Source organism: Beta vulgaris, chromosome 1 (assembly GCF_026745355.1).
Source record: "Beta vulgaris subsp. vulgaris cultivar EL10 chromosome 1, EL10.2, whole genome shotgun sequence".
NCBI lineage: Eukaryota > Viridiplantae > Streptophyta > Magnoliopsida > Caryophyllales > Amaranthaceae > Beta > Beta vulgaris.
The window spans coordinates 24,262,992-24,285,102 of NC_079202.1; the positions used below are offsets into that span (position 1 = coordinate 24,262,992).

Genomic DNA, 22,111 nt, shown 5'->3' on the forward strand with positions numbered 1-22,111 from the left:
AATGGAGAGAGGAGTAGTTAGAGAGAGAAATGAGTTATGAGGAAAAGGGTTGTGTTTAGTAAAGTGAGGTTGCATTTAGCAACCATGTTTACAATATGCGAAAATAAGATTATAATAATCCCTAATAAAACTATTATAAGTATCATTCCTCAATAAAACATGACCTTCAACTGTCTGAAAGATTCCAGGAGATCTAGTGTATCGTTTTTCGGGCGGCGGTCTCCGACATTGTACATGGTGGTCGAAAATGATGGAGATGAAGTTGGGAAATTTGATGAGAGAGAAAATTTTATGTGGTAGAAATGAGTAAGGGAGGTGGATGAAAAAAAAAATGGGAAGGGTTAAAAAATGATTTCTATGGAAAAAATTAGCAAAGAAAATAAATAGCAGATAGTTCCACCATTATAGCTATTTTCGCCCAAAAAGTCTTCCTCTTTGTAGTGTTAACCGTCCATTTAGGCGGCAAGTTCAACATAATAGCCCCTCCATATAGTCCGTCCATATAGGCGGTTTTAAAATGCAAGGTCTTTGCCCTCCATGAAGGTGGCACGACATGCTTGGCGGCAACCGAGCCGATACCTCCAGTTAATTACTTTGCCGTCGCTTGCTGCTGACGGAAGGACCTGCCTCGTCCCTACTCCTTTTATTATTATTAGGAGTTTGTCGGATTTCAATTGGTGGTTCGGGAGGAGGTTTATCATTGAGGTTCGGGACGGTTGTTTGTCGACGTTCGCCGACATGGCTATTAACGTGAGTATTATGGCATTGGGGTGTACTACCACTTCCTCGTGCCGGGTTTGTGATGCAAGGTACACTATTACGTTCTATAATAAAATATATACTACAAAGAGATACATTGCTTAGAATAGTATTGATCCCATTACATTGGTGATCCAATTTTTTTTTTTTTTTTAAAAATATTAGCAGTTGAGAAGAACTACTTTTTGATAGTAGAGCGAATTGATGTTGATAACCTGTTGTAATTTAGAGAGATTTTAAGCAAGGTTGAAAGAGAATGCTATCTGTAGTTTTGTGTTATTTTCTCCCGCAAATTGCGATATATATAGAATTTGATCCCAAGAACTCAAGTACATAAACTAAAGTTTTAACCATTAAGTTAAATTGTATTTAGTGTTATTATCATAAAATATTATATTAATAAATGAATTTTTTTCTTACCCGGGCTATATAACTAGTTTATAAACATAACCCATCACCTTAACGAATAACGAGAGAACCGTTTCCGAGCCTTCTCTTCCAGTTCAAAGGGGATTGAGAAATGATTATGGTATCCTCTTTTAAATTCTCTCCTGCTCTTTTGAATTTCTTGTTAGACCTTTGAAGAAGGTCGCTTTCCGCGCTGGACATACTTGATACTTCTCTCTCTTTCCATTTTCTCCCCGTAAATTCAAATTACAATGGAAGACGGCATTCAAATAATCCCCATATCCGACCTCCTCCAACGCCGTCGTCCAATCTCCGGTACAATCTCTCTCCTCCATTCTTATTCTCCGCCCACTCCCTCTCCACCCTTCGACAACTCTAAAACCCTAATCCCTAACCCCAATTCTCATACCAAAATCCTCAAACCTCTCACTAAACCTTCCATAATCATCGGCATTCTCACTCTTCCAATAATTAACTACTCCAATGAATCCTGCCCTCACCTCTGCCTTTTGTTCTCGGATGATCACGCTTCCCTTTGCTGTGATGTTCTTGAATTTGATATTCGTATGGTAAGGAGGAAAATTCGTGTTATTGCTTGGAATTTCATCCCTTTTAAGAAAAAATCTGGTGGATTATTGGAGATAGTCAAATGGGAGTTTGTGGAAAGTTCTATATTTTGTAATGCAGATTCTTTTTATTTGAGTTTTAAAGATGATGGATTTAAGGAAGGTAGTGATAACAAGGGTAAGTATAATGTTTTTGGTTTGTTGATATCTGTGAGTCCTGTTTCATCTGTTCCTTGTTCGAATGAAAGTGGTTCGAGGGATCTCTGTTGTTTTATGGCGGAGTTTTTTCCTATCGATTGTAAGTCATGTGATTTCAATGATTGTGGAAAGAACCCCAAAAATTCAGTTTTAGAAAGGGATGCAAATGGTTTCAGTGGAAGTAGATATGTGTACTTTTGCGGGATTCTGTCGTCTTGGTATCCTGTGCTTGTAAAACTTGTAGGAAGTGTGGTTTCATTAGGGGGATTGCGAAAGAAGTTGGTCTACATAGGGAAGGAAGAGGCACGGTTAATGTTTGTATCGACAGAAAAGAGTTGTTTGCGTGTTCCCAAATTGCGATGTGATGATGATTTTATGGATTGTAATGGGAAGGCTAAAAAAAAGGGAAAAGGGGAATTAGGTAAGTACATTGGTGTAGTCAGAGGCATTTATGTACAGGGTATGGTTGTTCATTTGGATGAAGAGGTTTGGCTCTTGCTAACTAACGAATCCCAACTTCTGCCTCATAGTGTCAGGATTGGCTCTGTTGTAAGTTTTTTTGTTTTTGTTTTTGTGCCATAGCTTCCCAATAATGGAAGTTATTGTAAGTTTAGTTTATATTTGCTTTTCTATAGGTATATGTGAGAAATGTTCATATAGTGAACCCAAAGTTCCCCTGGGGGAAAATGCTCATACTTGGGGCATGTTGCAAGACCAACATCAGCACAATACTATTCTCTCCATTGGAAATCGGGTAGTATTCTACTGCAAATAACTGATATATATGCTTATACATTTAAGTCGTTGATGAGTTGTGAATTAGGACTTTAGACTTATATGTCAAACAATATGCTTTGATGATGCAGGTCTCAGTCAGTGTCCCGGTCCCAGAGTCTTCTCGGGAAGTTCATGGAGTCATTGGTTATTCCAGCAAGATTATGGTGGGATAAATCTTTGTGGAGCTATGCTGTTTTTTTCTTTTTAACATTAGCGTCTGACTTGCAATTATATATTGTTGTTTCAGGGTATTACTATCGGTCCAATGTATGAAAAATAAATTTTCCACAGCTTTTTCTGAAAAGGAGATTTTTGGAACTAAGCATGTAAATTTTCCTCCTGTATTTCCATCATAGGATTTACTGATGTCGCAGAATGTAGCTCTCGTATGATGTCTCTTAATTTCCTTTATTCTATCTGATAATAAATGATGTTTTATATGTAATGCCGAGTTGTTAATTTGGAAAGTTTTTGCTGCTGTCAGAATGAAGGGTTGGTGCAAACTTATGCTAGGTTCATATTGCCATCTTCAGTTTTCCAGTCACAGGTAAATTTGGGAGGTTTGGTATGAAGTGAGAATTCTATTTTTTCGTGTCAAGTATGTCATGTGATTAAGTTTACTTATGTTTGACAGCATGGCGTTTTCAAGGAGTTTTGCGACCATGATTCATGTGGCTCTGGTAGCAATATCTGCTATGGCAGCTTATGTTTGGTTAGCTCTTTGAATTTAATGTTTTTTTGCTTTAACGAATATACTTATTTACATGATAACACTTGACGTGTAACACCTTGGGTTTTAATCAAGGATTACAGGAATTGATGGATATTGAAAGAAAGAATGAGTCATTTAAGCCTATTTTGATGTTTTGAAGCTCGAATTTAACTCAAATCAATTGATATGAATCAAGAACTTTGTATCTAGAAAGATCTTGAATCTAGTTTTCTGGGATGGATGGATTTAAATGGTTTATATGTGTTTTAAGTGTCACTTTAAATCTTGTAAAAGATCTGCTTCTCAACATTGAATCTAATTTAAAATTCGCTTCTCAACTCTAAATCTAATTAAAGATCCGCTTCTCAAACTCTAAATTCTAAAAAGAACCTGCAACTCAAAGATTAAGTAAAAGCTCAAACTCAAATATTAACCAATCACGCCTACTTTATTATTCATATGTCACGAACTATATATAGTAAAACTTATTCCTAATCCCATGCTAGATCAGGAAAGTAAAAGATAAATAGAATCAAGTAGAATTAGACCCCTAAGCATAATAGGATTCCACTTAGTGTATACTCCTAAACTAAGTAAAAAAGATAAACGTGAGTTTGTTAGGAGACCTAAACCAAATGACTTAGGAAACATAATTAACTCCAAACTCTCAAGCACACGGTTTAACTAATTAATGAAAACAAATAACTCCTAACACATAACATAGGAAAAACCCTCTCAAATGAAAGGTAAAAACTATCGGCAAACTCTGAAGCTATAAGAGAGTCATAGTAAAACTAGGACTTTTACAAGAAGTTAGGAACAAGCTTGATTTCACATCAACACTGATGTAATTTTGGTTGCGGAAAACAGGATCATTTTTGGTTTTACGAAACGAACAAATATTAAGTAAACAAATGAGATAGAAACTCTTAAGTCTTAAGTCGCTGTTAAGAGTGGATCAAACAAGTCTTGTTTGTTTAATAGTTAGCACAAACTCAACTCAAAACCTTACGCCAAATTTATGCAAACTCAAAAATTGATTTTTCTTGATTAAGTGCCAAACTATATATAAACGACATATCCTAAATCAACTAGAATTACGAAATAAAATCAGCAAATCTAAAAGATATTAAATACCTAAGTGGACAACAATAAAAGATAAGATAAGATAACTAATCTAATCTCCTAATTATAGAGCATTCCTAAGAACTTTAGGGTTCTAACATGATTAGACTTCTTACCTTACAAGACTCCCTTTATTCAAAGAGTTCCCATTATAACATGAACTCTTTATAGAAGTCCTTAAACATTTAAATTCTAATATATGTAGAGTTCCAACAAGCCTATCATTCTACAACGAGTCCTAACAAAACAAGAACTCTCCCAAGAATCTTCAAGAACTTCCAAAAACCTCCATAAATATGAATCCAAGCTTGCTTTTGTATCATTCTCCCTTTCTTACAACAAATTTGACCTTGAAATTCACCAAAGTTAATGAAAATCGCTCAAACTAAGAAATAAGCAAACATCTTCGCCAGTTCTCTTATTTGTAGATTAAACCCAACAACACCTCATCCACATTCACTCCCAAAAGCTCACACTTGTTCATTAGAAACACATCGAACGTCTGAATTTGCAAAGATATAAATCTTTATTGGTGAAACCAAATAAATCTTCCTCCTTGGCTTTGACTTCACCATTAAAAGCATGTTCCTCGTTCTAGTAGTTGGAAGGTTGTAAAAAGGGATCTTGATCAACATCTTCAACCATATCTTAAAACTACTTCCTCATGTTCTTTTACATCTCGTTTATTGTTTAAAGAAATTAATGCTATGGCACATCTTCAACCATATCCCATAACTACTTCCTCATGTTCTTTTACATCTTGTTTATTCTTTAAGGAAATTAATGCTTTGGCAAGGAGTAATGGCAAAAAGTTCATACCACCACCAAAAGCAATACAAAACTTTACGAGCTTTTTCCAAACGTTTAAAAGCTGCTTGAAAGTCAGGTGACCATCCTTTTATACCCATGATAGAAATACAAACACTTTTCTCGAAATTCCAGATGTGACATTGGATGTTTGATTTACTGTGAACTCGTTAATTCTTCAAATGCCACGAAAATTAAGCACGATAAACTTCATGATGTTAGCAATTTAACGCGCCAACAAACATTAAAATCCCTCAACGCACACCCCTTCATGCTTCGTCTCAAGCTACTGGTATCAAAATTGTCTCTACAGAACTTTGCCACAAATGTCTTTGGTTACTGCAACTTTGTTACCGCTTCAGATCTGATGAAATCTTGACACAAGGTAGCTCTACTTGTTAGCTTTCCAGCGCAATTAAAATCGGATGAGGCACGCCCCGCACGCGCCGGTTTTTACCGGACTGGCTCTGATACCAACTAATGTTATTTTAGTTGGTTGTTTTCGGTTTTATGGCTTTTAAGTATTTGGGACGAAATAACGATGAAATAAAGGGATAATTACTCTCAAACACCTAGGAAAATGTGAAGTTTAAGGTCATTTAATTATAAGGTAGATCCGTTACCTTAGCCAGTGAAGTTTGTTGGTTTTTCAATTAAGAACTTTTAGTTTCCTCTGAATATGATTCAGCGATATGGCTATACCTTTTGCAGGCCATGCCATTTTCCAACTTATTGAATCATTTTGAGAGCATATGTATGAAATCACTTTTGCAAATGAATGACGGTCTTAGAGTCGTAGAAGGTTGCAGCCAAGTTGGTCACCCTTTCAGAGAAAACGAACTTTCTGATCAACCAATCAGGAGGATTTTGTCAAGTAAAGACATTGGAGTTTCTCTACTTGGAAACTTGAAGGTTAGTATTGTTCTATTTTAGTATGCAAAACCAACTTGAGCTTATATGTACATGGCCTATAAAACTCAACTAGAGTTAATGATCAATGCTAACGTCTAGCAGCTTTTCTTCTGTGTGATGTGTCACACGCTCAAAGGATAGTGTGACATTATCAGTAAAATTAATTAAGCCATCATGAGTAACCCTTCTAAAGCTTTATTCATAACCCCATTGATCCATCAACAATATTCTCATCATCACCTTACTAATGCTTGTCACTTGTCAGTAACCCAATTTGTGCATTGTGAGTAACTTCATTTGTGCATTATAATCTGTTTCACACTATCAATGGCTGGCATGGTGTGTCGTATATAAGAATTGGTAGAAGTCTAAAGACGTCGAAAACTCAAGTTTGTGAGTAGTTGCTCTTTCTTTTACATCCATTTGTAGTTCAACTAGCCTTACATACGCTAGCTGAGGTCTCTACTGTCTGTTATCCCCCCTGGAGGTGATGGACTAGGTTCGGAGGACTTCTTGTTAGTATGGTGTGGGGAAAGGACCTCTCACACAGAATGAATAACAGAATCCAAGCCTAAAGGGCAAAAGCTTGGGCTTCTTTCTAACCCAAATTTTAGATTCATGCTTTCATTTATTTACGGATTCTGATGACCATATTTTATGGCCTGTTTGGAACTCCCTTTGTTCCCCAGAGCCTTTTCTATATTTTTGAGCACAAGTATTAAGGAAAAGCTGTGGGCCTTTGATATATATTCGATGATCTAAATTCATGGTTGTTAATTTAGAGTTTAAATTTTAGAGTCCTTTGTTTGTTAGGAGTTTAATTAAGAGTCTAATAAGTGAGAATTGTTGTTTCGAGTTATGTCAAGTCTATGGTCTGCAATTTATTTACTATGTAATGTAATTGTTTTGGATCATATTAATTAGCCTAAGATGTAATAAGTTAGTTAGTATGTGTGTGTTTGCTGTCAAAGTGAAAAGAAAATCAGCAAGAGTTATGCATGAACATGGCATGAAGATAGGAGGTTGTTGTAACAAATCAACTCCCTCATTTTTATTTGCTACGTGAGTGCTGCTTACAATGCAAGAAATCAGCAAGTTGCCTTGAATATAGGGAGTAGTTACATAACACAACTCCTTCATCTCATCCTAGAAGTGGCGTGGGATTGGACAGCAACAAATGGAGGAAGTGTTGCCTAAAATTAAGCAAACTCAGTTACAGCAACATGGAGAACAAGGCAGAAGTGGTGTGCTGAATTAGTGGCAATACAACTACATTCTAGGAACTAATTAGCTTAGTGAACGTGTGTTAGTGTGTTCATTAGTTTAATTAATTTATTTTAGTTAATAGATAACTAGTTAGTTTCTTTTATTTATTTTAGAAAATCAGAAAATAGGTTGTAATAGTCCTATAAATAGCAAAGCAATGAAAGAGAAAAAGGAGGACTTTTATGATTGAAAAAACAATGTGTTTGTTTATGTTTTTTCAGTTTTCTTTCTTGGATTAGAAAGTTAAGTGAATTCGTTCCTATGCTAGATTAGCTTTGGCAAGCTAATTGGTGATCTTAGGGTCCTTAGAGATTTCAACGTGGTGTGTCTGTATCCTTGTTAAATTTAAGGCTGCCATAACCGTGAGTTTTTGTGGATTCAATCACTTATGGTTATTTTCTATCCTTCTACACTTGTATGATTCGAGTGTTACTCCAATCTACAACAGCCTTTGCTGAGTAAATTAATATATAATAATATAATATATATATATATATATATTATATATATATATATATATATTATGTTAGTGGCTTTTGAAGTTAATGGAAGAGAGAGAAATGATACAAAAATAATGAATGGGGAAGGATATTTTTATATATAATTGGTGGACCCTGTCCATAAAAGGAAATGGGCAATGTAATTGGGATGAAAATCAATGGTAAACGGGAAAGCTTTGGGCGATTGAGGGAGTTTATCACAGTGATGAGTTCTTGTGAATACCATGTCTAACTTGGGTCACATTGGTTTATACTTTAGTCTTCATTGCACTTCTAATGGTTGGCTTCTCTGTTTGTAGATTTGTCGAGCTACTGGGAGATTGCAATATATAGATGCTACGGCTAGCATTGATGCTGTTGTACCGGACATTCCATCATCCTGGAACATGAATGCTATCTATGAGGTGATATTCTATGATTTATGGAATTTTGTTATCCATTTCTTTCATACAAGTCTAAGAGAGGAATGTAAAAGTGTGACTGGTACTCCAGTATTGAGCTCCTGTACTCTGTGATTTTGTGCATGCTATGGTTTTTCTGAAGTTGTAATTACATAATCAGGAACATGAAAGTGTGTAGAAGATTTTATGAAACTTTTTTGTAATATTGCTTGAAAACCGTATCATGTGATTGCCTTTTGGTTTTCAGGTTTTTAACTATAGTCTTGTGCTGGAAGGTAAGCCTGAAACTTGGGGTGAATTTCGGGTGCTTGATGGCGAATTTTTCTCATGCGGCAGTTTGTTTGAAACCATCACAATTGAAAGACAAAGAGAGTTGACAGTCTATGTGCACTTTTCATGGAGCAATGTATGCTGCCGGCATTTCACCAATCATGCATTGTCAATCAACAGCTCTGCAAAACTTGATCCTGGAACCTTTCACTTACTCTGTGTAGCCCACAAGTTTCCGTTGCAACCGCAGGTATGTCATGGTAACATCACCATAATCTCCTTAATCAAGTTTGGTTAGCTCAAACTTGTCTATCCTTGCTGTGAAGACAGCTTCATGGTTGCCCTCCATGTTTTATTTCTTTGTAAATTTTACCTCCGCATAGTTTTGTTGGAATTTCATATTATGGATTACTTTTTCTGGTTTGTTTCTCTTTGTTACAGTTTCATGGTGACCTGCTTATATCAGGCAAAAGTCGTTTATTTGCTGAGGTCATGGTATTGCCATGGGATCTGAATATTTCTTTCAGTGATGGTGCAGTTCTTACATCAAAACTGCCCCAAGATGAACGAGACGAAGACTACCAAAATGGTTTTGCTTCTAAGAGATGTAAAACTCATCAAACATCGAGTTGCATTGACAAAGTTGGATTATGCAGCAGTTTTGAAGAATCTGGAAAGAGATTATGTGACCAGCCAACTATTTCTCTTTCCTTGCCACACAAGACAAGGAGTTTCAATAATACCAGTGGTGCATCTCCTGTTCAAGTTCCTTGTACTGTTACTGGTGGAGAAATACATGGTCAAAGCATGGATGTGTCTGCGCTCCTATGCTTTAATGGTAACCGTGACATGCTTTGCTCAAAAAGCACAAGGAAAGTTCTTCTAGAGTTCAGTTCTGAAAATTTCTACAAGTATAAGGTCAATCCATGTATCTTTTGATTATATTACAGTTTTTTCTTGATGAGAAACTATCCCCTGTTCTTACTCATTACAATGATTTTAGTTGCTGCAAATTGGTGATAGTTACATCATGAAGCATTGTGCGGAGAAGTGCTTTTGTGATTTTCACAACTTCAATCTGGGAAGTAGCTTATCTATCACCTTGGAGACAAATTTCTGGAGTCTATCATGTCATTTTAGTGAAGCTATGGACTGTCTGTCTAGCCCATATGGTGATCCCTCATCTGCTTCCTGCTCTATCATTGACAACTTAAGCGGGTTCCACCTTCAAAATGAGCTTGTGCTCAACCCTTGCAGCAGTGCTGGTGGTGGATCCTTTTCTGATGTTAAGCTCTATGTGGCAGCAGATGCAACTGCTCTCCTGGATGTGTATATGGGATTTCAGGCCTTGAAGAAGCCTGTTATAAATCTGTCTCTGGGATTGTCAGATATCTATAGTAAACAAGTTGGCTATCAAAACACTGTGGTGGCCCTTTTCGAGAACCAAGGAATGTATTCTAGAAATGGTCTGCCTGAGGGGAATTTGATATCTTTACAGGGAACTGTGGTCAGCATTGGCAATTCTGGCAGCTTTTCTATTGATACGTTTCCGTGCAATGGAGCTTCACTTAATACTGATCTTCCGAGATTTAACAAAGAAAAGGAAGGCTTATTGTATCTGCTTGTTCTGACAGATGGTCTCTTGGTAATTTTCATCATGTCTTGATTGTCTAATGAGCTTTTATCTGGTAGGAAAACGATGACGTTTTTCTGACAAGATACATGTGCCTTGTTGCTAGAATATAGCTCCTAAGTACAAAAGTTGTGCTGCTCATCTGCATGGAGACTTATTGTTGGCAGCATGTTTTCTCTCTCTCTCTCTCTATATATATATATATAGAAGTGAGTTCATATGAGAATGCATATTTATATGAGAAATGAGAATGAATTTTACATGCTATAACTCTTATGAATAAGTGATGTAATTCTAATGAAAAAGTAATGTAACTCCAAAAACAAAATATTTGAAAAAAAAAATTCAAAAAAAACAATTTTTTTTTTGAATTCAAATTTTTTTGGAGGGATATAACTCTAATGAATAAGTGTTGTAACTCTAAACCAATCGTGTGGTTGAGATTCATTCTCATATATATATAGGGGCGAGATCACATGAGAATGCTCCTTACATGAGAAATGAGAATGAATCTCAACCACACGATTGGTTTAGAGTTACAACACTTATTCATTAGAGTTATATCCCTCTTAAAAATTTTGAATTCAAAAAATTTTTTGTTTTTTTTTTATTTTTTTTTTCAAATATTTTGTTTTTGGAGTTACATCACTTTTTCATTAGAGTTTCATCACTTTTTCATAAGAGTTATAGCGAGTAAAATTCATTCTCATTTCTCATATAAGTATGCATTCTCATATGAACTTACTTCTATATATATATATATATATATATATATATATATATATATATATTTCAAAGGCAGTATGTCTTTTAATACCAAAAATACTATAGCTTTTCTTGTCGGCAAGGTACTTTTTGAATCATGTGATCCCTGTTTTGTTCATGTACTCAATCCCCTTTTTCAAGATTAATACATTTTAGTGCTGGTAATGATCAGTAATGCTTGGCTACTGCTATCGTTGTCACTTTTCTTTGGCCATGCAGTTGGTTTATTACTTTCTTTGGTGATAATCAGGTGCAAATTGGTGGTTGCCTCAGCAAGCTTGACTCTCCTGTTGGATTAGGACCAGGTGCAGTGGTTACATTTCATAGGATACTTGTGTCTAGGTATGAAATTTCCAGGAACTTATTGGAACTTATTTAAGTTCATTTTATAAGATGCTAAAACTTAACTGAACTTATCTGAACTTATATGCACTTATTAAACCTGAAATTTAATTTTTTTTAAGGTGAAAAGAACAGACGCTTAGTGGGATTAACGTTGGCTTGTTCTGTCTTTCCAGTACACAGACTTGTTTAATGTTGACACCAGTATCATTCATCACTGTCAACTCTGTGGGAGAAGAGCCTTCACCTACTGTGAAGTCACTTTGTTCTATTCCAGAGGAAACTGTTGCATCTTGTGTTATATCTGACCTGATAATTAGTGATATGTGCCAGCCAAGAAGGTTCTGCTGCAGAGTAAGTTTTATAACCTCTTTGCATTTTTCATCATCTGGTTCTTTTTACAGCTGTCCTATTCTGGTCAATGTTGGCTAATATAATTTAGCTGTTACACTTTTGCAGATTGTTTCAATTCATTTTCTGATGCTTGAAAGAAACAGGAATCTGGATAAGTTGTCTCAAATTCATTCTAGTACACCAGCTGTAAACATTCCCCTTGCTGGCTTTATTTTGGGTATGTCATGTGTAATAGCCTTCTGCATGTTTGACTTTACAGCCGGCAAACAAGTTTGTTCAACTCGGCATCTTACATGGATAGGGCTTTCTGTGATTGCCTTTTCTGACTGTGCTGGCAAAGTTGTCATTATGTTTTTGCTAGGAGATTGGTCATAAGAAGTAAACTTGACAGATGAGATTGAACGTATAGTTCCTTTTTTTTTTTTTTTTTTTTTTTTTTTTTTGCTTGAGGGACACCTGACATAAACAATCTGTGTCCTTTGGTCGTGTTTTGCTGTCATCGTTGCATGAATTGACAAAGAATAGAAAAAGCATCGTTATCCCTGTGTTCCATAACAACCTTCCCTATTTCAGTAGAAGCAAGATTCAGAATAGGAGGGAGTTAGTTGAAAGTGTGGTCCTTTATGTGTCTTTTGGTGGAAGAGAAAACTGTTTAGAAACATGGTATTCCCTCCGTTCCCATTTTATTAGTTACACTTTGCGTTTTGAACTGCTATTTTTTAATAGCTGCACTCTTACTTTAGTCTATTCAGTTAATATGACCCACCAATTTTTACATTCCCTCTCTTGCTTTTAGCACTACTCTCTACATTCTTTCTCTTGCTAGTCCATTTCCTCTCACATACTTTTTCTATTTCCCTTGGTCGTCCCAAAAGGTGAAGTGGAACTATTTGAAAGAATAGATGGAGACTGGAGTATAATATGATGGACCAAGTGGAGCATGTGATGGGGTATGGAAGGGTAATAGAGTGAAAGAAGTTCACCAGAAATTGAAAAAAATAATATTGAGAAGAACTTTATCAAACGAACTAAAATGGAACCGTGGAAGGTCTTTATGGAACAGAGGGAGTATCTTTGTAATTTAAATGTTTTGGACATAACTTTTAGATTGTTTTTAAAAATATAAGTTGAAGAATCTTATGCGAGTACTTGGTATAGATCGTCTTTAGTCATTACTGATTCAGATATGAGCGTAAAAATTAGATAGATATGAATTCAATTGTATTTTTACGCTCAACAGAGTGAATAACGGATAATAGCAGATGATGCAATAAAATAATGGTCTATAATAGATGTCAATTGTGTGATACCACACAATATGGAACGGTATTCTATGGGATTATCAAAATTTGTTGCAAAATACCCTTAGTGGAATGGGCTAGATTTTAATATCATGATTGTTACGTAGCTGTCGAAGAAATTTCGACTCCATTTGTACTGATTAAGAACTTGGATCTTTTTTCTGCTTGTCAGTGTTCAATAGACTCCTCGTTTGTTTATGTTTGCTATGTAGTGCAATTTCGTATAATTTCAGACAAAATATTGTCGGTTTTGCTGTTCTGATTTCATCGGCTTTTAAATTAGTCAAAAATGCTAATAAATGTAATTTCTAATGATGGCCTAAATCGTTTTTATTTATGACTCATAATAAGTTGCTTCAATGTTTCATGACTGAATAGGATAGAAGTCAGAACATTTGTGTTCTTTTCTAGCTAGGATGTGACTTTACCTGAACATCTACTAATTCTGAAAAGGTTTAAAAATTCGGAATTATTTTCTTTTATCTTACTTTTTTCATCCTGACTAAAGACTTATTCCATACAGATGATGGATCATCTCTTTGTTGTTGCTGGACTAATGGTGACAGTGCTGCAACTTTCCTAAGGTTACATGAAGAAATCCCTCAGGCAGGACGTGCAAGCAGCTGGCGAAGATGGAAAGCTGCAGTCAGAGGCAGGGGCTTTAGCACTCCCAGTTACCAGCTTGACAGAATTCTGAAGAAGCATGGAAGAGTGAGTGTGAAAAATTATGGGTCCAGACATGAAACTTCGTGTCAAGATCTTCACCTTTCTGTTGGTCCAGACTACACTATTGACAGTCAAGATGAGAACTTACTTAAGTTTTTAATGTTCAATGCTTGCTCTAGTACATTCTGGGTAAGTATCTCACTCCTGTGTCCGAATCTATTGAAAATATAAATGGTAGTGGGTGTTTCGGAAAAAAAGGACATGTGCGTAGAGATTGTGGATTAGAGGACCTTGCTCTAAGCTAACCAAACAGATGATACTATTAGTTCAGATCATTAGTTTCTGGCTAAACCTGTTCCGCGTATTTAGTAGTATCATCTTATTCTTATATTCCCTGTTTTCTATTAAATGGTTTGCTTTTATTTTTCTCTTTGTTTCTGCGCTCTAGTAGTAGTAAGACAAGAAAGTGAAGGAAGCCTTCTAAAACAGCTTCTAACAAACAATTAAGTGAGCAGAAGCTTCTGGCACATAACTATTGTTTGTAGTAATCCTCTGATTGCCATTAACCAATTTTCACAGAATGTAATTGGTCATGTGATGAATTTCGATGCTGTCACCATGTTAGAGAAGAATCTTGTAGAGGAGCAGATGTATGTGCATGGCTTACAAAATGTGTGGGCAAGAGAAGTTTGTCAAGTGAACCCTCTTGCACAAGCTAAGGCCTTATTTCAAGATCTCTAATCAGGTATAATTATGAAAAGTTTTTGTGCATGCAATATATTCTTTTAGGTTTTGCATAACGAATGCTGGCAAAGTTGCTCAAAGTTTGAGAATTCAAATATAAGATTCATATGAAGATTTATGAGAGCAATGACATAGATGATTAAAGCTTTGAGACTATTAGCGTCAACTAGGAATGGCAACGGGTCGGACTTGGACCGGATTATGCATAATCCGACTCCGACCCTACAGAAAGTCGGATTTTAAATTTGAGTCCGACTCCGACTCCGAGATCCGACTTTGAAAATTCGAATCCGACCCGACCTAAAATCCGAACATCCGACTCCGAGATCCGACCCGACTTAAAATCCGGACATCCGACTTAAAATCCGAACATCCGACTCCAAACCTGATCCGACTTATTTTTCTTCCAATTTTTTAATCATTTTTTCTGTGGGAAAATCCTATATAATACAACTGGCTGAAAGTCGAAGTCAGATTATACATAAATAATACATTACATAAATAAGAAAAAAAGATTGATTGACTCAAAGTCGGAGTCGGATTCGGATGTCGGATTATTTTATGAGATCCGACTTCGACCCTCCTCCGACTCGGAGTCGGATTTTTAAAAGGAGTCGGAGTCGGATTACTTTTTTGTCGGAGTCAACTCGGATTTTTTCCTTCGGATCGGAGCGGACTAGGGTCGGATTCGGATTGAATTGCCATCCCTAGCGTCAACAGCACCAACTAGGACCTATATATCTTGGTAGCAGTGCAAATTCTTTTCGACTACGTAACATAAAATTCGTCATTGCATAGTGGTGAGAATTTTCACCAAAAACATGACCAAAAATTAACCACAAAAGATCTTTGAGAAACCTTGTTTTTAACTAATAATAGGGGGTGGTGTCCTATCCTCACCCTCAACCACCTCCCGTACACTTTGCACCTCCTCAAGGATGAAGCCAGAATTTCATAACACACCTGGGGGGAATTTAAAATATTTTAAAGTTTATTCTATGATTTAAGTTTCATTCACTTGTTCTTTTTTCGAAAACGAAATTCTGTCAAATATGTATTATAACAGTAAGTTCGATTTAGCTTACTGGAACTCTAGATCAGTTGAACTTATCTAGTGAATGACAGAAAACAGAACAGAGGAAGAGATATAGAGGTAGAAAGAGATAGACCAAGAGAGAAGTTTTTTCATTATATTTCTGAATGAATCCTGCTGTGATTACCAGTAGCCTATTTATAGAAACAGGTTAGGAAAATACGTGTTAACTACTTTTCCCGCCAAAAGTTGTCCAACATAATTTTAACAACTTGCTTAACAGAATTTTGTAACAGAATTCTTTATAGAATTTTCCTCTTTTAAACCCCCTATTACATTCCTCCCCCCTTAACAAACATCTAACCCTCAAGATGGGATAAGAAAAGCAGGATACTGTTCTTCAAACACCAAACAGGCTCCCATATAGCTTCCAAAGGGGAATATCCAGTCCATTGAACCAAGTATTGGACTTGAGCACCATTTCTGTGCCTTACAGCTCTCCTGTCCAAGATAGCAGAACGAGTAAGAGAAACATCAAGGGATGTATTATGAAGCCAAGCTGCGATATGAGCTACTGCAGGTAGAGTACCCTTGAAGGGTTTCAATTGTACACATGGAGCACAGGGTGAAATTGAGAATGAGCAGGCATATGCAATTTTTAGGGGTGAAGCTTTGACCAACCCAGCTGCCAATTACTGTCTATCACTTCTATGATGATCAGCCTGATGCGTGTCTTTAGCCCTCTTCAAATATACTTAAGGATGTTGATCATTTCTTCTCTTTTCTGTGAAGATCTATCAACCAAATCAACTTTTGTTTCTCCAGGCAAATAAGGAAGATGTAGATGAGGTGGCTGATTATAAAACATTTCGTATGGAGTTTCATGAATAGAGTCATCAAATAGTTTTTAAGGATGTTTCATTTCTTCTCTTTTCTGTGAACATCTGTCCACCAAATCAACCTTTGTTTCTCCAGGCAAATAAGGAAGATGGAGAAGAGGTGACTGATTATAGAATATTTCATATGGAGTTTCATGAATAGAGGTATTAAATTTGGTGTTGTACCACCATTCCGCTAAGGAGAGCCAAAGACTCAAGTCTTTAGGGCTTTTAGGGCATTCACTGCACGCATCTCAAAAATGTTTTAGAACATGTGTTGACCACTTCAGATCGACCATCAGTTTATGGATGGTAGGAAGAAGATTATAGCACTTCAGTGGCTTGTATGGAGAATTGTGCTTGACAAAACTTATTGATAAAGATAGGAACTTTATCACTAAAGATGTATCTAGGCCAACCATGCAATTTAAAAACATGATCTAAATAAACGTGAGCCACCACTTCAGCTGAATAAGGATGCGTTAGGGACATAAAATGAGCATATTTTCTCAATTTGTCAACTACAACCATAATAACATCGTTACCCTCTCTGAAGAAGTTTTCAGGAGAAGCTATAGTTTCATGCTTGCTAGCCCGACAAACAAGGGAATGCCTCTGGTAGTAGTGGTCATGCCTCTCAAGTAGAATAGCCTTTTCACTCTTTTTAAGGTAGCATCTCTGATTCTCTGCCTGAATGAACACCTCGAGGAGAAGAGTAAAGCCAATACATAATCTGACTTTTAAGTCATAATCATAACCAAGTAAGATCATCCCTTTCTTTCTTATCAAACCATCAATAGTGCAAGGTTGCCTACTGAACCTCCTTGCTGCAAAGTTAGATATAAGTATATAACTGAGTAATGTTGTAATCTAAAGCATGACTAGCTTGGATAAGAGCACTGATATTAGAGTCCAAAACCGAGAGTCATAAGCAAAACTTCAGCAGTCACCCTTGATAGTGCATCAACAACCAATTTCTCCTTCCCACACTTGTAAAATATTTCGTTATCAAAGCCCATGAGCTTGGAAAACCAAATTTGCTGAAAAGGAATAGAGATCTTCGGCTGAAGAAGCCATTTCAAGCTTGTTTGATCACTTCTTATGATGAACTTATTGCCCGAGAGATATTGTTCCCACTTTTGAACTACAGTAACCATAGCTAGGAGTTCTTTTTCATACACAGATAGTCTCTTCCATTTAGGACTTGCTTGAGAAGGCTAGTGGATGACCTTCTTGCATTGACACAGCACAATGCCACCATCAGAGGCATCAATTGCTACCTCAAATGGCTTGGAAAAATCTGGCAGGGCTAAAACTTGAGCAGAAGTAAGGGCTAGTTTAAGGTGATCAAAAGCCAGAGTAGCTTCTTCAGTCCGTACAAATTCAGCCTTCAATAAACATGTAAGGGGTTTACTAATTGAGGCATAGGTAATCTATGGTTCTGCTGAAGCAATATTGATCTCGATTCCTCAACTCATCAATATACTGTTCTAAGGTTCCAGTTTCTTGCAGCTATTTAATTGTTCTACTGCATCACTTCTTTCATTTTAAACCTAGCACTTAGATCAAGGATAAAGTCTGACCAATCAACATTCATCCTTACAACAAGATAACTAGCAACCCTATTTTCAGCTTTGTAGTCATATAAAGTGAAGCTAGATCAACTTTTATTCTTCGGTAATTTTGCACGAACTAAAGTATTTGTTGCACTTCTTGTTCCAAATTCTAACATCAGTGCCATCAAATGTTGGAAATTCAAGTTTAGGAACATACCCTAAGACCCTTTTTGAATTGGATCTTGGAATTCCATTTTCTTCTTAATTCCTGATTCTTTCATGCAATTCGTAAGCAACATTCTCTCGGGAAACTCCTGGTTTGCTACTGTAGTGCTTGAATTTGTTCCTCCATTGCACTAGTTCTTCGAGTAAGTACAGGTGCCAACTCTAAAATTGTAATTGTATCTGAATAATTTCTAGGTTTCTCTTGTGCAAACTGTCAAACAGTTGATGCTCATAAAGATTTCTGAGAAACTTTATGGCTTTTGATGTGATACCAATGTAACAGTAAGTTCAGTTAGCTTACTGAAACTCTAGATCAGTTGAACTGATCTACTGAATGATAGAAAACAAATAGAGAGGAATAGATAGAGAGATAGCAAGAGCTAGACCAAGAGAGAGAAGTGTGTGTATTATAGTTCTGAATGAATCCTCCTGTGATTACAAGTAGCCTATTTATAGGCTAGGAAAATACAAGGGAAAGTGTTGACTATTTTCCTGCCAAAAGTTATCCAACAGAATTTTAACAACTTGCTTAACCGAATTCTACTTGTAACAGAATTCTCTTTTGAACCCCCCTATTACAGGTATATTAGCTAAGACATCTATTCCCCTCCCAAAATTTTATTTGTTGGCCTTGTGTGTATATGTTTCCCCTCTTATAGTCTCATTTAGCCATTTATTTTTCTTCAATGGAGTCGTGGCTTATGGTGTTTTCTTAAACTCATTTTGAAATAATATTCATCATATAGTAGGCAGCAGCTGTGCATTGCATTTCTTTGACGGGCCTATATAAAAAATAATGGATAAAAACGTGCAATAAATGTCAGAGGTCCAAGGGCCCATGGGATTAAATAGAGCTCCGTCCCTGCACCACCCTTTTCCTTACTAACCCATCACTCTATTCCTCTCTCCTATTGTTGACCGATGTGCTGTACGCATCTGACAGGACATGCCATGGGTCTGCTAACCAGTCAACAAGCAGTAGCGGCCCACTTCTCAGCTGTTTGCTCTTTCTCTAATCCTCCTCTTGACTCCTATCACTTTTCCTCCTGCTATGAGTGGTGCAATGAATGTTTGACCTTGACTGCCATTAGTTAAAGGAAATGGGCTCCTTGCTAGGTTTATTGGGTGAAGACCAGCTGTAGAAGTTTCATCTGCTCAAGTAGGTTAGTAGCAACTTGAAGGAGTTCATATCTTTCTCACATCAACACCAATGCCACAATGGCAACGGTGATGTAGGGATGAAGAGGGACATTAATGGCAAAAAGGGGAGATAAGTTATCAGTAAAGTTTGTTGATTATTGACAACAGCATTCATGCCAAGGCACAGCAGAATCTTTCTTATCGACAAATTATTGGTGAATCTTGGTGATACTTTTCGCCAAGTAGGGTACTTTATAACAGTGTCTGCTCTTTTGCATATCTTGACCATAAGGTTGCTGTAATTGACATGGTATTTGACAGGTTTCTGTAGTGGGCCATCTGTAGTTATCTGCCTGACTTTATTAACTACGATGCTGGTCAGATTGGATCTAGGAGCCTCAGGAATTTCTCCCATGAACACTCTGTGTTGGCCTCTTACTCAGCACGGCTGCCTGCACCCTCGGTGGAGCTTCAGAAATTAGTTCTTTCAGTGGGAGAGAAGCAACTTGCTTGCAATTATCTGTCATTGGCTGTCTTAAACCTCTTCAGGTAATCCCATGCTATTGTTCTTTGCTATGGATTTACAGAATCTAATAAAATTTTTGGTGGCAGTCTCCTTATAGGATCCATCATTATCCTTAACAAAGTACTTGTGTTTAACTCTAGGACACACAGTACCTGCATACTCAATTTAGACAAGAGGACGTCAGCAGTCGTTGAGAACACAAGTTTCCGGACTGTCAAACAGCTTGACATACATGCCGGATGCAGATATGTTTACTTGAAGCAAGTGAAGATTGTACGATGTAAGTCAAACTTATCACTTGTCAGCTTATATTGATCAGTATTGTTCATCTGCTATGAATATGTGTGCAGGTTTCAGCTATGTTTCCAAAGTTGTATGTCTTCTTATATACCGGCTTACTCTATTGTACAGATTCTTACAATTGTAGCCACATGCCCTGTTTGGCAATTGGTGGATAGGTGTTAGCTGATTGTATTAGGTGATAGTTGATAGCTTATTGTATTAGTTGATTTGACTAGTTGATTGCATTAGCTGTTTATATAAAGATGTTTGATAAGTAGTTGATTGCTACATTATTGTGTAAAATGTGCATAATCTATTGTTGTACCTTGTATTATTTATTAATGTAATTTTTAACAACTTTAGGACATAGGCCTTGTTTGGCACTAGCGTTTGAAGTAGCGGTTAGCGGTTGGACAAGATTAAAACGCTACTTAAGAAAATTATGAGTGTTTGGTAAGGTAGTGGTTGTAGTAGCGGGTGGCAGTTGGAGTAGATTATGAGTAGCGGTTGTGGAATGTTACTACAAATAACATTTGAGATTTAGAGGTAGCGGTCTAGCAAATAAACCTTATATATTAGCATAAGGTAGAATTATTAACTAATTTTTTTTTATCTTTTACAATTTCAACAGCTACTTTTGCCAAACACTACTAATTAAACAACTAATTTAATCGATGATCGCTGACAGCTACTAGTAGATAGCTAGCAGCTACCCCCAACAACTACCGCTACTACAACCGCTAACAGCTATTAGAACCGCTAGTTTTGTCAAACATGCCCATAAATGTAACTAATACATTCATTCTCAAACCTCTAATGTCAAAAAGCTCATCCCTCTGACTTTTTCAAAAAGAGCTTTTTGGGCTCTATGAGCTAATTGAAATTTCTTTTTACCAAACACTCAAATTAGAGTATTGATTAGTCAAATTCTCTAATACTTCCTCCGTTTCTAAATAAGTGCAACACTTCTTGTTTTCACGTTTGCCAATGCATTATTTTAACCATTAATATCTTTAATTATCAATAAGTAAAAATTGTAAAAAGTTGATATTAAAAAAATTCACATTCAGACGAATCTAACAAGATCCCACATGACTATGTTTTTTCCTTAAATGTAAATCACCAAAGCTAATTAAAGTTTAAACTGCGAATAGTAAATACTATGCAAATGTTGCACTTATTTAGAAACGGAGGAAGTATAAGTTAAAACCTCTAATTTTATCCCAAACCTCTTTTTGCCAAACAAGACAATAGTATAAAGAACGGTTTTTTCACCAAATACCCCTGACAAAAAAATTTATTCACCAAATACCTCATCTTTTTTCATAATTCACCATATACCACTGACTTTTAACAAAATTCACCAGATACCCTTACTATTAACGAACGTTAGTGCTCCGTTAGCTTGTATTTACAAGTTTGTCATAAGTCAACTTAATTAGCTCTAAGTCAACGTAATTAGCCCTAAGTTAACCTAATTAACCTAATTAAACCTTAAACTCTCCCTAACCCAACCCCAACTGATGTGAATCTTGTTGAAGATTTCACTAAGTTTGGGCTCTTGAAGTAGTTTAGTGGATTTGACAATTAAAGTTTGTATTTTTTTGTTGTTTTATTTTATAAAGTAACAGGATATGATGAACCCAGGTGTATTTCAGCTCACGGTTCAACTAAATATATTGGATATGAAGAACTCAGGTGTATTTCATCTCACAGTTCAACTGGGGGTTTTGGATTCACTTGTAAAAACAAGGATTGTGGATTCTCTCCTAAAACTCAAAATAACTCAAAATCAATCTCTCCTTATTGATGGTAGAAAACTCATATATATAGTACAAGTTTTCATAAACCTATTATGACTAGTAAAGCTTAAAAGATAAACCTAATATTATTATCTTTATCTTAAGGATCAAGATAAATAATTATCCTAGATTAAACCTATCACACGCCTATTATAATACCTAA

At 36.2% G+C, this 22,111-nt stretch overlaps 1 protein-coding gene across 8 annotated transcripts; it reads left to right on the forward strand.

Moving 5' to 3' along the window:
* The first annotated feature begins 663 nt into the window (after positions 1-663).
* LOC104899010 (CST complex subunit CTC1) lies at positions 664-20,513 on the forward strand. Of its 8 annotated transcripts, none has more exons than XM_048645237.2 (19): positions 667-2,480; positions 2,567-2,685; positions 2,798-2,872; positions 2,956-3,034; positions 3,193-3,255; positions 3,343-3,420; positions 6,064-6,264; positions 8,330-8,434; positions 8,679-8,951; positions 9,143-9,619; positions 9,705-10,346; positions 11,350-11,441; positions 11,618-11,795; positions 11,901-12,012; positions 13,620-13,951; positions 14,342-14,507; positions 19,142-19,580; positions 19,660-19,887; positions 20,005-20,513. In XM_048645237.2, exons 1-16 carry the CDS (start codon positions 1,419-1,421, stop codon positions 14,501-14,503), a joined length of 4,050 nt encoding a protein of 1,349 aa, XP_048501194.1. In that variant the 5' UTR covers positions 667-1,418; the 3' UTR covers positions 14,504-14,507; positions 19,142-19,580; positions 19,660-19,887; positions 20,005-20,513. The 8 variants fall into 8 exon arrangements, with proteins under 8 accessions (XP_048501213.1, XP_048501205.1, XP_048501194.1 ...); XM_048645228.2 differs by lacking the exon at positions 19,142-19,580 and having other exon boundaries at positions 19,721-19,887; positions 20,005-20,144; positions 20,215-20,513; XM_048645232.2 differs by having other exon boundaries at positions 19,142-19,887.
* The last annotated feature ends 1,598 nt before the right edge of the window (positions 20,514-22,111 follow it).

What these genes read in the sequence shown, in the direction of transcription:
- LOC104899010 (XM_048645232.2), top strand. Translation starts at nt 1,419, where the DNA reads ATGGAAGACGGCATTCAAATAATCCCCATATCCGACCTCCTCCAACGC. An exon ending in AAAATTTCTACAAGTATAAG is followed by an intron (nt 9,620 to 9,704) that starts GTCAATCCATGT and finishes CAATGATTTTAG; the next exon opens with TTGCTGCAAATTGGTGATAG. An exon ending in CTTGCTCTAGTACATTCTGG is followed by an intron (nt 13,952 to 14,341) that starts GTAAGTATCTCA and finishes CAATTTTCACAG; the next exon opens with AATGTAATTGGTCATGTGAT.